This window comes from Abramis brama, assembly GCF_963993115.1.
Source record: "Abramis brama genome assembly, chromosome: 17".
Classification (NCBI taxonomy): Eukaryota; Metazoa; Chordata; class Actinopteri; order Cypriniformes; family Leuciscidae; genus Abramis; species Abramis brama.
Genome location: NC_139979.1, coordinates 19,399,354 through 19,413,795, shown reverse-complemented (window position 1 = coordinate 19,413,795; position 14,442 = coordinate 19,399,354). Strand labels below are relative to the sequence as shown.

At 39.2% G+C, this 14,442-nt stretch overlaps 1 protein-coding gene across 1 annotated transcript in view; it reads right to left on the bottom strand.

Moving 5' to 3' along the window:
• Positions 1-11,893, bottom strand: part of cicb (capicua transcriptional repressor b) — a 46,545-nt gene extending 34,652 nt beyond the window's left edge. Inside the window, exons 1-2 of the mRNA XM_084089191.1 lie at positions 11,676-11,893; positions 1,175-5,039 (exon numbers count right to left, since the gene is read on the bottom strand). Coding sequence (XP_083945317.1) covers positions 1,175-4,937 — 3,763 coding nt within the window. The 5' untranslated portion in view covers positions 4,938-5,039; positions 11,676-11,893. The remainder of the gene's footprint in view (positions 1-1,174; positions 5,040-11,675) is intronic.
• Positions 11,894-14,442: the final 2,549 nt, after the last annotated feature.

Sequence of the window (14,442 nt, the reverse complement as noted above, 5' to 3'; positions counted from 1 at the left end):
TCTTTAAAAAAATATCAGAAATATACTGTTAGCCAATCATTACCGAGAAAACAAAAAAACTGACAGAGCTCAAATTATTTTTATGTAAAAGGAATAGTTTGTGGATTGAAAAGAGAGACTTGAATCTACCATAGTCAATTATACAGTTTAACGGTCATCATACAAAACATTTTGCAGAATGAGATGAAAAGTATTCTAGAAAGCCATGTTTTATACTGAATTGAATGGGAATGAATGTTATAGAATATAGTAATGTTTTTTTTGTCACACACAGTATTACATTGATCTTATACTATGGCATTGGTGAATGTTTGGTTCTGATTGGTTAAAATGTCTGACTGGTTTTGGTTTTGAGACATTGATTAATCTTTAAATTACTGCAGTATTTTCAATAACTTAAAGCGAGTTCACCCAAAAATGGAAATTCTGTCATCTTTTACTCACCCTTTTATCATTCCAAATCTGTATGACTTTCTTTCTTCTGCGGAACACAAGACATTTTAAAGAATGTTGGTAACCAAGCAATTTTGGTTACCATTGACCTCCATTTTATGGACAAAGATATATTTTTTTATGTTCTACAGAAGAAGGAAGGTCATACTGGTTTGGAACAACGTGAGGGTTAGGGTTTTTTTTTTAAAAAAAGTCTCTTTAAGTTATTAATAATACTGCAGTTATTACAAAACCAGTCAGACCTTTTAACCAATCAGAACCAAACATTCACCAATGCCAAAGAATAATATCAATGTAATACTGTGTGTGACTAAAAATATTACTAACAAAACACTTAATCAGTAAAATAGTTTTGCTACTGATTAAGTTACATAACTTCAAGAAGAGCAATGTTAACTGTTTTCCATTAAAACAATTATGACTAATAGCTTCACTACATTCATTTAATGATTTAAATCTGATATTTGTGGTAGTCTTTTAAAACACATTTTAAAAATGACATTCAATCTGTTTTGACATTTTGTGTGCATAGACAAAAGTTGTTCAATAATGGTGTATCTATATTCTCTAAATCGTTTCTATTTTTAATTTTAATTGAATCAGTTTAACATGCCATTTTCTCATGTGTTATCAATGTAATTGAAGCAAAACAACATCTGTCAAAGGAATAACAACTTAATATTTGGTGTTAGCATTAAATGTAAATATAGAATTCTCTTACCAGTTCCAGGTCGCCCCATAATGATGTCTTTGCATGGCACAGGATGCAAGGTCTCTGTGGGAAGTATGAGTGGCAGCAGGGCAGTAGGAGCAGGGTGACAAGGGACAGGCTGCTGCAGCGTCACTTGGGCACTCTTATCTTGTCCCCCTCCATCACCCGCACCAATGAGACCAGGCCCTGGGACAAGGCTAGGCACTGATATGCAGGCTAAAGTGGCGCTGGATTGCGTAGGTAGACCTGCAGGGGTTGAATTTGGAATGGAAGAGGTAGTAGACACCAGAACAAGAGTTGAGGTGGGATTCTGCAGTAAGACAGATCCATTAGTGGAAGCAGCGTTAATTGGAACAGGAACCTGTAGTCCTGTCTCTAGATGTACACCAGTTTGGCTGTTTTCTGTGGAACTGGTCCTGTCCACCGCTGCAACTCTAGCCAGTGGGAGTTCTGTAAACTTTATTAAAGGAACCTCAGGATTTCTCACTATTACTGGAGAGTCTCTCAAAGGCTGCTGGGAGACTGTAAATTGTGAACCTGATTCTAAGCCTAGGGGAGAAGCTGGTGGGGAAGAGGCAGTGGCTGAAGGCAGTCTTTGGGGGTGTGTGACAGCAGTGGTCTGAGGAGAGATAATGCAGAGATTTGTTACATGGGAAGGGTCACGACAGCTTTGTTCCTGATCGGATTTGGCATATTCCTGCAACAGTGGAGTTGGGGGAGGAGGGGCATCTGTCCTGCGTTTGCCTGGGCTCATAGGTACAGTGAAGGTTAGACTGGTGTGGAAGGATGGCACAATACCAGACAGGTGTCTGTCTTTCTCCCTCTCTGTACCTCCTGTTCCATGTTTTGGGACACCACTGTTGGTACCACTTGGGTGTTTGTGGCGGCGAGGAGGCAAGACTGGAGAGGCAGTAATAGGACTAAAATTTGCAGGGTGAAAGCCAAAAAGTGGTGATGCTGATGGGGAAGGTGTAGGTGAGAATGGGGACTGATTTGAAATTGGTGAGAATGAGGATGTTACAGACCTTGAGCCCAGGGATACCAGCATAGTTGCAGCCTCACATTCATCAAAGTCAAAACGAGAGTAATCTTGAGGAACCAGTGAAGGCAAGCCAAGACGTGGACGAGAGTCAGTACCTCGACTGCTTGTCTCACTACTGTCGCGAGAAGTCTCATCCCAATCAAATTCACTGCTAGCACGACCCCGAAGATCTGAAGGGGTGACGGTCCCTGAGCTACTCTCTCCACCTCCTCCACTCCCTCTCTCTCCCACTGCTCCCTCCATTTCTTTGGTACGCATGGAGAGGTGACGAGAACAGTAGCCACGACGCTGAGACTCTTTCATGCAGCCTTCTCGTGAGCACAGGCGGCGCCACTGCTTTCCATTGAACTTCTTACGGATTCCATTAGGTGTACAAACCACATCGCCTTTCTTGTATTTCTGTTGGGCAACTGACAAAGGTGTCCTTGATCTTGAGGAAGAAGCAGAAGAAGAGGCAGAACTCCCTGGAATTGGGGTGGAGGTCTGTGAAGGTGTAGGAGTCTTTTCCAGAGGTGTCAGAGAACCCCTGGAGCTAGGGGAAGGAGGCACAGAGGGTGGCATAGGGTGAGAGATCCCTCCATCAGACCCTAAAATTGCAGGTGAAGGGGTTGGCCGTGGACTTCCTAAAGATGTCCCAGAGATGCCTCGCACCACTGTAATGGGACTTGGATACCTAGGAGGTTTGGAAAAAATTTGTCTGTGCTGATTAGGAGGACATGCTTTTGGTCCCCCTGAGACTAAGTGTCCTCCACCATCTCTGAGTGGTGCCATGTTGAGCCGCAAAACCTCCATGTCCACCTCTGGAGACTGCAATTGCTTTCGCTCGTGTTCTCTTTCTCTAACTCTTTCTCTATTCCCAGTTCCCTCATCTTCCATCCTAGCTGATAAAGTAAACATATTGTTTGCTACCATCACAACTGCTGGTGAAGTGGAAGATGAAAGATGTGTGCTTCCATAGTGATGAACCCCTGTGTGTGGAGATGGGAATCTGCAGTTCTCCCTGGGAGTACCTGCAGTTACCAAATCCATTCCCTCACTTAACTGACATAGTTCCCTCTCCACTTCTATCTCCTCTCTGTGCTCTCTCTCTTCTCGTTCCTTCTCTCTCATAACCCCATCCCATGGTGGAACAAGGAGGCGCAAGTTCTGGTGGGCAACGCATACAGTCTGTGAACTTGATGTCTGCTGTGTCTCCTCATTACTACACCTCTCCTTCTCCTGCTCTAACTCCTCCTGCAAAAGCACCATGTAGGGGCAAACTGAATGAGAGTCTACCTGAGTAACCACACCTTCTCTGTAGTACTCCCTACCATTTTCTCCTCCATAAGGCACACAAACACGCGTCCCAACCTCCACAAGATCATTTCCTGGGGGTGGGGCGTCTAAAATGAGGTCAATGGGTTGGTGTGGGCGACTTACTAAAGTATGAAATGGATATGAGAGCAGTGTCCCTTCCCCATTAATCTGCAACTCTACATTCAGCTGCTCTCTACAGGACCCACGCACCACACCACAAATAAATACACATTCCTTGATCAGCTTCTCATCATCCTTTAAATTTGATCTTGGCCGTCTACGTGCTAGCACCCTTTGGTTTTTCAGTCCTTTAGCTAGTGCTTCGGCTATTGTTGCAGACCCTCTCTTCTCAGTTTGAGTGTGATTGGGGGACAGGAGGACAGACAGGGTTGAATTGTTGGACAGGTTGAATCTTCTTGACACTCTTACATGGTTACCTGAATTTAGCTGCACACAAGAGGGCTCAGGTACTTCCAGATCCACAGAATGTTCACTGGCTGTGTCTGTGGATGATGAGCGCACAGAATTTGGGGCTTGATCCCCATATCCATCTACTTCCACCGCTTGCATCACCTTTTCTCTCTCAGAAGGCACCTCACTTTTCAACATATCACCCTTAGTTCTATCTCCTTTTGGAGTTTCTGTGCTTGCTATTTTGCCCATTTCTCTCCTACTATTCTCACTATTGTCTAGATCAGAATCTGCTTTAACCAAATCATTTCTGACCACAGGAGTAGTGCTCTGACAAATGGAGTTGTGTGGAGAACTTAGATGATTGCTATGAAGAGTGAGTTGGGCTACAGGGATCGAACTGATGGAAGAGGTACTGGAAGCTTGATGTTCATACATGTATTTCTTCTTGGGTACCCTGGCTTTAAAAGTGGCTGTTTTTCGACTGGAGAGTGTGGTGGAAGTATGGTTGGCACTGAAAGAGTTGCTTTTATTTAAACTGTTGGCTGTATTATTTGTGTTTTGTGTATTGCTAGGAGTGCTGTTTACATGTTGGTTGCTAGCTTTACTGTTTGTGCTAGTAAAGTTTTGTGTGTTTGCGTTACAGATGTCTGTGCTATTACTGTGTACATTTTCCTGTGCATTGCTGGCTATCTTGATTGAGTCTGTATTATCTGTTAAATTGTTAGTGTTAATGTTCCTGGGGCTTTTTGCTTTATTCACAATTACTGCATTCTCTTCAGATTTGGATGTTTCCATTGTCCTTTCTCTTATTTGCTTATTTAACCCCTCACTGTTTGAGATGTTGCTACTGTTGATGTGCTTGTCCTGAGAGCTATCTTCTTTGGATGGAGTGCATTTCTGGTGTGAAGGTGCAGGCGGTGTTGTTTGTGAATGTCCTTCAAGCTTGCCCACTCGTTTTCTTGCTCCTTTTGCTCTTGCTGATAAAGGAGAGCGTCCTCTCTGTTTCTTTGGTGGCCTCATCTTTTTTAGTTTGGCAAATATCTTTTTCCCCCTTTTGTCGGTTTTCTCTTCTCCCTTTTAATTGGCTCTTTTGAGGTTTCTTTTATTTCTTCTCAAAACAACCTGTTAACAAGAAGGAAAAGAGTCAGAGAGAGAGAGAGATAAAGAAACATTTCCTTTTTGTTATTACAAAGTGATTGGGAAGATACTGCTCAAAGTGTATGAATGTGACCAAACAGTAAAAGTAGTGCTGTGTACACAAAAAGGTAAAAGACATCAAGTCATTTAATGTCTATATTTAAGTAGATTTTTTAGATAAGATTAAAATTATTTAAATAGAATACAGTGTAAAATGTGAGTGTGCTAAATTATAACACAGACAAACTTCACAGTTCACATGCAAACAAAGAATATGCACAATTCAGCAAAGGACACACTCTCCAGTACATCAAGTACTTTTCTGACAGTGAGGTTGGATGATCAAAGTATATTCATGTAAAGTTAAAAATAATTTTATTCTTTATTTTTGTAAACAAATTAAACATAATAATTGTAGGACACACTGAAAGTCACACCAGGTAAAAGTGACATTTCAATCAGTGCCATTGAGAATAACAATTTTAGTCTTGATGCATTGTGATAGACACGTGACCTCCATGGTGTGCAGAACAGATATTAAGTCTTTCTAGATATTTTGCTTATTTATTTTACTTTTCTGTTCTGAAAGAGTACTGTAAATTTCCATGTCATATAGGTGAAACACTTTAAAAAGTATTTATAATGTTGTTTCATTTTATGTTAAATGTATAGGTAAAGGTCAGTGATATAGCTTTTTAAATTCAAGGTTATAGGTTTCCATTTAAGGCACAAAAAAGATATATATTTTTTTAATATAGAATTTTAGCAAATGCACATAAAAATAATAACAAATGTATAATTTGGACATTTAAAAAAATATTCATCCACTGTCGTCACATTGTCAGGGACAACAGAAGGGCCCAGAAGAAAAATATATCCACGACCACATCAGTAGGAAAAACACAAATATCATATCTGTTTTTAATTTTGGCACATTGTGGATTTTCTGAGTGGCATGTATTAGCTGACATGCCTAAAAAACTTAAAATGCTTGTCAAAAACAGAACACTGTAGATATTTTAAATAAATAGTCAATAAATAAATTTAAATATATGTGTTTATCATTTCTAAGTAAATGTTTCAAAAACATACAAAACACATTCTACAGAACAGAAAAAAATGTGTTAAATTATGTGTCCATATTTGTCCCACCCATTTATTAAATATAGTAGGATAAAAAATTCATCAACGTATGTAAAATTATAATTTTTTAAAAATTACAATCACATGCAGTCACATTTAAAATAACATGTGTGACTGAATTAGAATTATTAGAATGTCTGAATTTTATCCCAACTTCCAAAATCAAGATAACCGGATTTGATGGCATATAATGGCAGTTTAAGCCCTGGATTCTGCTGCATTAGGCAAGACCGAGGTTACTCTTAATCATGTTGGCTGCCGAAAACAAATTCCACATATAGGCTATGTCTTCTCTTGAGTGTATTCAAATTAAAAAATTATCAATATGACGTCAGTAGACCTGCATGCTTTCACAGTCTAAATAACGATAATTATAATTTGTCAAGAATGCTTTGTATGGGTTGTAAATATTGAAGTATGCCCTGTAATGTGAAATCAGAATTGCCAAAATCAACAAACATGCACATGCTGTGAGGGGGATCCATAGCACCCTTCTGCGTACAGACTGGGATACTGTGGGCACCCGAGTGTGTGTGTGCTTCTTCTCCCGTACCCACCACATCACATACACACACAAAACAGACATATTTAGCATCTGCTGTCACGCTGCAATACACAAACCTGGGGAAAATCAGGCTCAGAATTCAGCAAGAAAAAAAACACAAACATTCGCTCCTCTACGCATAAAATTCAGTCCTTATGCATTCGTACACACAAACACGTGTGTGAAATCACACTCCTCTACACTCAGTTTCTCACTCTCTCTACTATTCCACACTCCCGCCCACTCACAAAAAATGTGCAAAAAGACACTCCCACACAAACAAAACACGCACAGGATTTTCCTGTGAGAGATGGCTTTAAAAGGAGAATTAGGGAATTCTTTGAGTCATTCCAAGAGACACCCCACCCACTGTTCCTAGTGACCTTAAACTGTTTATTTGCAATGGAGAGAGATTTCCTTCCTCGTCACTACATGGAATATTATACAGAAAACAATGTTATTAGCTCAACTCAAAATTCAGGATCCCATTATAAACAATCTATCTTTGAACATTCAGACAGTGAATTTGTGAGAAAGTTGAAATGGTTAGTTAAGAGTATGACTGTGACAGCATATTATTTTGGGATTTAAAATTATAGTTTTTAATTACTTATGCACATATCAGAACACAATGTATGAGTCAGATACCAACTGTTAAAAAATTAAGACAAACAATAAATAAATTCCACAATTATCAGCTTTTTTTCTTTCCTCAGTGTAATTCTATATCATGTTTTCCCCTTGTATTCCCACTGATGTGGAGTCAGAAAGTCCTGGCAATGTTAAAACAATAAGAAATGTGTGAGTGCCCATGAGTAACCAGTGTATTTTTTGGGACGTCAAAAAGAAAGCAAATAATGGCACAAAATACTAAGGGCCAGACTTGATTCATAAACTAAAACAGTTCAAATGAAACACACTAAGAATCTGCTAATTTAAAATAAAATAAAAAGCCAATATGTGGTAATAAACTTGTAAACTACATGATCAATCTTCAAAAAGGAAGTTACCACACATGTCTGCTGGCAACATATCCCAATTTCACCTCAAAAGACTGCTTTATTACACATTTCAAGAACAACATTCGTTGGTTGTGTATTACAATATTATTTTAGAAGTTTATATTCAGCTAGAGTCAACCAACTATGCATATCATTTCAATTAAATGATATATTCATATTAATAAAACATTAATTAAAACAACTGATGGGATTCACAACATTCATTAATAAATATTGTTCTTAAAAGTGAAAGCATAACTGGAATATCCAAAGCAATAAAGATATTGTATAGTGTAAGGATATGACAATCTTTTACAATAAACTCTGAACATGCTGTGTCTCACTTGTCCTTGGTCTATTAATATATGATAAGGGAAGTTGTTGCCTAACTGATGTCGAACCAACATAACCCCTTAAGTTTGGGTATAATTCAGTATTAACGATTTTTCAACTTCTTGTTTGTGGCTGACAGAATTCAAGCCATGCCCATGATCAGAAATGTATCACAGCAATCTGAAATATAGCATGATCATATATATTCTTCTCAACTGTGAAGCTTAAGCGTGTTGTGAAAAAGTGTTGCTATGATTGCATAAATTCAGAGAACCCTGCAGCTTCAAGAAATTCCTGCTCAGGAAACTGAAAACCCCATGGATGATGTCAAACTGCACAACCTACAATCTAGGAAACATGTGACCTTGAACAATCCACAAAATCACTATTTAGCCAAAGATTTACGTCTTTTGAATTTAAACCACTGATAAATTAGCAGGAAATTACATTTGATAATTTAATCACTATCATCTCGGGCCTATAGCTTCCTTAGTTGGTATTTCACATTTCTAGATACAAATATTCAAATGTGCTCATTTCTAGGTAAATGGGAAAAAATACAGACTAATGAAATAGTAATTATCGAGTATCCAAAAATTATTTAAAATTATATTATATAGGACCAACTCTAAATAACACAGGAATTACAAACGAAAAACTCTAACATGAGACCACAGCAATCTGTGATATCCATCTAGCCTAGGCTATATAATTATAAGTAGACAGGTTAACGTATTTTGAAAATGAGAATACAAATGAGATACTATATAGGTAAAAACATTCATATATTTAATTTGTGCAACAATAGTCATGCCAAACGGCACGCACACACACTAATCCTAGGTCCACTTCCTGTGACTGTGACAGCTCTGACTCTTATGTATGTGACCAGTACAGCTGGTCGAATGAAGTCTCAGCATTTTAGATATTAGCATGATACCTGTATTAAAGGTCTAACTAAAGTAAGATAAACTGACGTCAGCCATATGACAGAAGTCCAATCCAAGCACACACTCTAAGCGGAGTGTTTTCACCTGAAACGTTGCTGTGTTATGGGTCTATGTGAACATTGTTGTAAAACCTGCGATCCTTTTCCTCAGGCCAACAACAGTATTCATTACAACCTTAATCCACTTCAAAACAATAGAAACACATATATGCTTGACTTAAATTGATAAATAGACAAGATACATTCAGCCGTCCCTGAACTACTACCTTGATCCTAAAAGGTCAAATGATTTATTTCAGAATTAACAATGAATATTTCCCCTTTATAAGGCTCTACGAAGCCATTTGTTTTTCCTTCTCTATTACAGTCATTATTCAGAGGCTATACATTTATTAAGGTGAATCAAATGAGCCAGAACATATTTCAGTTCACACAGATTAAAATGTGATATAAATTTAATATCGAGCTTTAATACACCATGATTAATACTTACTGATATTGCACAATTAGCCTATTAATGAAAAAAAAAAAATCTAAGCCTACATATACTGTGCGTCACACACCAATGCCAAACACAAACACGCAAGATCACACATACACACTCCTCACGGTGGACCAGTCGTCAATAAAGCAACTGTTTGCTCAAATGAACATACAACCGTGTATCATCTATACACTCTTTGCCCTCTGGGGTCAAATAAGCAGCTATCTATATATTCGAACCGATGTGAGACAGGGTAACAGAAAAGGGGGACACAGACTCACACGCAGTGGTGATGCCAGTATGCCAGCCTGTCACAATACTCGGATTTAATTGAAGAATAAGTCTTACAGTGAGTCGCTCCAGCGCAGTGTTACGAAGCAAAATAAACATAAAAACTGCAGATTACCAAATAAAAACAGCAACAAAAACCACCCACGACAGTGCCATACACCACAATATGTGCAATTGTCAAGTCGACGATCTGCCCACTCCACAAAACACATTGCGTATCAACACTCATTTTGTGCTCATTCACAGATTGTTCTGCAAATGTGCATTCTGGGGCATACAGGAGGGTGCAGGGCTGCAGCAGTGCAGTGCCGTGCAGCTCAGGGGCATGCATGGGTGCTATGACTTCCTTCCTCCAAAAAAGCATGACCATCTCCAACTGTATTATCTGCTTTATTTGGACTATTTAAAGTGGGTCACCAAAGGAGGTGTTACAGTCACACACATGAAACAGTAAAAACATGGAGAAACTCAAGAGACGACAGACACAGGGGCATCAGGGACACATGCCACGCTCTTTGAAAAATCAGCAGTCGAGCAGTTTACACTCCAAAAATACCCTGCAAAAGAGTTCAAACACTTTCAAATCAGTAGCTAAACATAATTATTACACTTAAACATGTAGTGCGTACTGTATGGATGCTGAAGCAGTACATGTAGAGAGTGACGTAGAAGCAAGGCTGTCCAAAACAACATCCCATAAACACTCCACCACCATCAGTCAGACATGGAAGCATATCACTCATTTATCCACCATGACCAAAAGTGGCACACACCTACCATTACTAAAAGCATACATAGTGGCACATATGTCCTGATGAAAAATGAGTTGACGGATGGTGTTAATGCAGGCAAACTGAGCCATCGTTATGGACACACTCTTTAATATCAGAGTGCATTATATTTACGTGCATCTCTTAAAATGGCAAAATCAAAGAGAAGCAGTGTAACATGAAGCCACTTGTATCAACAAGACTCTATTCAAGGAGGCCCGTGTGGACTGAATTGTACTTTTGAAAAAATATATTACAATATTAATTGAGTACAAAACTGTTGTTCGGATTAAAGGATTATTTTATCATTCTATAAGGGTGTTTTCCGAAATGTATGGACTGTGAGGTGAGCGGCTGGAATAATGCACAACAATAAAAAGCGTATACCGTCAGAGTGCGCACGGAAGCCGCCGGTGGTAGTACTAGTACTCGCAGCGCTTCGCAATGTCACGGCACGGGAGTACTATGCCAAGGACTCGAAACAGCTAAATTAGACAAGCAGGGCCTTGTGAGAGAGTAAAAGAAAGATTTAAAATGTGTTCAAACACACTCGTACTTACGTGCACACTACGCAAAGGTTGTTCATGTTTATAAGGACGTACGTGCAGCAAAAGTTGCAAATTATCCACCTTTGAGAGCCGTCCTGGTAATGAGCCGATGACAGCGCGTAGTAAGTCCGAGTAATAGTGTCAGATACGGAGTGAACTATTAATTTGTTTGTTTTTACATTGGCGCCGTGACGTTGTTACTCGCTAGTACTGTAGTGCAATCCTTCCTCGAGCGTAATCCTGCCAGTGCGTAACGCAGTGCATGAGTGCCAGTCTGCTCTGTTCAAGTTGCTCAAACTCATGCCATTCAGTCAAAACAATTCGGAAAGGAGTAACTTATTGAATCAACCAAAAGCTTGATTTGAACGCTGTCTTAAAAACATTTGACGAAGTTTAACTCTGCATCCCCACCCCCTCCCTTCTTCTTGCTCTGGGTCCTTCCTTGATATTTTTGTGAGCTGGTTTGTTCTCCATTTGTCTTTGCACACAACAGTCATGTCTAAAAAACGGATTGCCACTAATATTAGCGGTGGGTTCTTTTGAGTAATAACTACTTACCAAAACTAGCAGAAATATTTAGGAGGTAACCGATGAATTTACGGTGCAAATTCCAGATGGGCTCTGTCCTTTCGTCTGAAGTGGCGTGCAACGTCCATACATGTCTTCTGTCTGTCGGGAATTTTACTTTATATCGGTCCTCCGTAAAACATCTTTGCCCCCCTCCCAACAGCAACTCAGACAGGGATTAAAAACTATGTGAATCCCTTTTCCACTACAGTCACAAAATGGTGAATGAACCACTAACAGCTGGCCAGCCTGGCCAATCAGCGCGCACTGACAGATACAGTAGCCTATGGATGAGACCGCACAAACTCAGAGGCGTTTCTCATTGGCTTGTTCTATTTGATTGCCAGGTACTTTGGGTCAATCGCAATGAGGCTAGATAGCAAGCCGGCGCTCGCTCCAAAAGTTACAGTATCCAATGAGAGCGCTGGGAACCATAGGAACAGGGTGTGGGCGGGCACTAGGGAGGTGTTCAAGAAGCGCTGGCCAATAACGCGATACGAGTCTTCGCTACCTAAATAAAGGTGCGTGTTTACCACAAGCGACAGCACTACACATCACTTTAAAATCAATAGTTTTCTCAATAATCTTTAGTTTTCAACTCGGGTTTTTTTATTTATTCATTTTTTAATACCGTTTGCAAATGAAACAAATTTAGTCGTCTATCAAGTTCTGAGGATGAAATAGAAAGGCAAAATCACTAAATTGATTCGTTTAATCACAATAACGTCCCTCTTGTGCGGGTCTCCGACTAACCGTTTCACTTTCACACTACTATGAATACGGGATGGACACTGTTGACGCTCTCGCTCTCGATTTTTTTTCTACTCTGCCTCTCTTTTCTCTCAGCAACAGCCCCTCACCTCGTGTGCGAGAGCCAATCGTTGCGCTGTCTCTAACGTATGTGCCGTTGTGCCCCGCCCCATCCATACAACCCTTGCAGGATTTTGGAGGTGACGTCATCGTACCGCTTTGCGATTGGCCAGAAGGGCCACCGTGACGAGCCAATGATCAAACTCAGCGATGAAGTCATCAAGCATGTTGCCACCAGCTGGATGGAAGGGGCGTGGCCTGACGTACTCGTCTAACCCCATGCTTGATGCGTAGTAGGACAACATACTAGCGACTGATGAAAGTGACATAAGCCAGTTTTAAAACACGTAGGAAAATTAGTTTACTTTAAAAAAATTAGTTGAAATATAAATACCGATTTTAATCTTTTTTTCAAACGGTTCGTTTTAGTTAAATATAGAACGTCATATTCAGACACATGGACGCTTGAAGCGTATAATTACATTCAAAGAATGGATGTTCGTTGTGAATTTCCTTCGAGAAGCAAAGAAGTCGTTACATAATCGCTGTTGTAGACAGAATCAAGTACAAGCGCCATCCTGAAATGTTAAGGCAATGTACAGCGACCTCTGTCGGTTTTATGTTGAAATGCACAAAGCTATCAACATACGTGCACGCGACACTCTGTGGTAGTGTAGTAGATGTAGGCTATTCAAATAACTAAGGCAAAGTTCTTTACGGCACATTTTTCTAGACATTTTCACTGATAAAAATTTAAATAGCTGATTGAAAATAAAAGCACTTTTTGTTAAAGTGCCATTCTCCTTCATTAGCACTTCTTCTCCCCAGAGCACTGCCCTTTGACCTGATCCCCACCATGATGATGACCCCTTTGTTATGGCTCTGCAATGCTGTCAATCAGCTGTCATTCATCTATCCCTCTTCCCCACACTCCCACTGTGCCACAGGGAACCGCATTCATTTCTCTAGCTCCCTGAAATGCAGACAACTGAGGTGATGAAGTAAAAGGGAGAGGACAGACAGAGAACGTGACAAAACAAAACATGACAGGGATGAGATGAACCAGAGGCAGAAATATGATTACACTTTCATTTGGAACACACAACGGGTCTATTGAAAGTATAATTTAACTTACTGCATGTTAAATCAGTAGTGGATACAAAAAAAGTTACTAGTAGGTCAGTGTCAAGTTCAAAATTCACTTAATTTAACCTGTTACACAGGCACTAACAATAATAAAAAAAGAATAACAAGAAAGTGAAAAACTGAGAGAAGAAAGGTTTACAGCTATTTGGTAGACAAGACACACATATGTGCAATGGCCCTTAATACAATCACAATAGAACAAAATGTTTCTTTTGCTTTTGTCAACAGATAGGCTACAAAGTATTATGTATGATCTTCTTATACCCCTAATATATAAAAAAATATATTATAATAGTAATAATTGTTTCAGTTAGCAGCATCGTTTACATGGACGTTTATGTTTATAATATGTATATATCATTTGTGTGAGCAAAATGATTTGAGGGATGACTCCAAAAATCAATGGTGATTTGACATGGTTGATAACGCATGCACTTCTTCTCTTCAGACAGCAGAGGTCAGTCTTAAAGTGTCTATGTTATATATCATATCAACAGGCTGAATACATAACACGACTTTATCGAGCACTTTTCAAATGCTAATGGTGTAAACTAAAGCATATTGCTTTGCATGGACTTGTATGCATCTACTTTTCGTTTATATCAATTTATTTGAAATTAGTAGTTTTTTATTTTTTTCATGTTTGTATTGCAAGCATCATTACATATATGTGGGTCTCCTGAGGTACAGAAACACACACTAAAGACAAGAAATAGACTGTACAAAACTCTGGAAGGGAGATTTTACTTGTACGACTAAAATGGATTAATCTGTGTTGTAAAGAAAAGTTGCAGAAACCAGA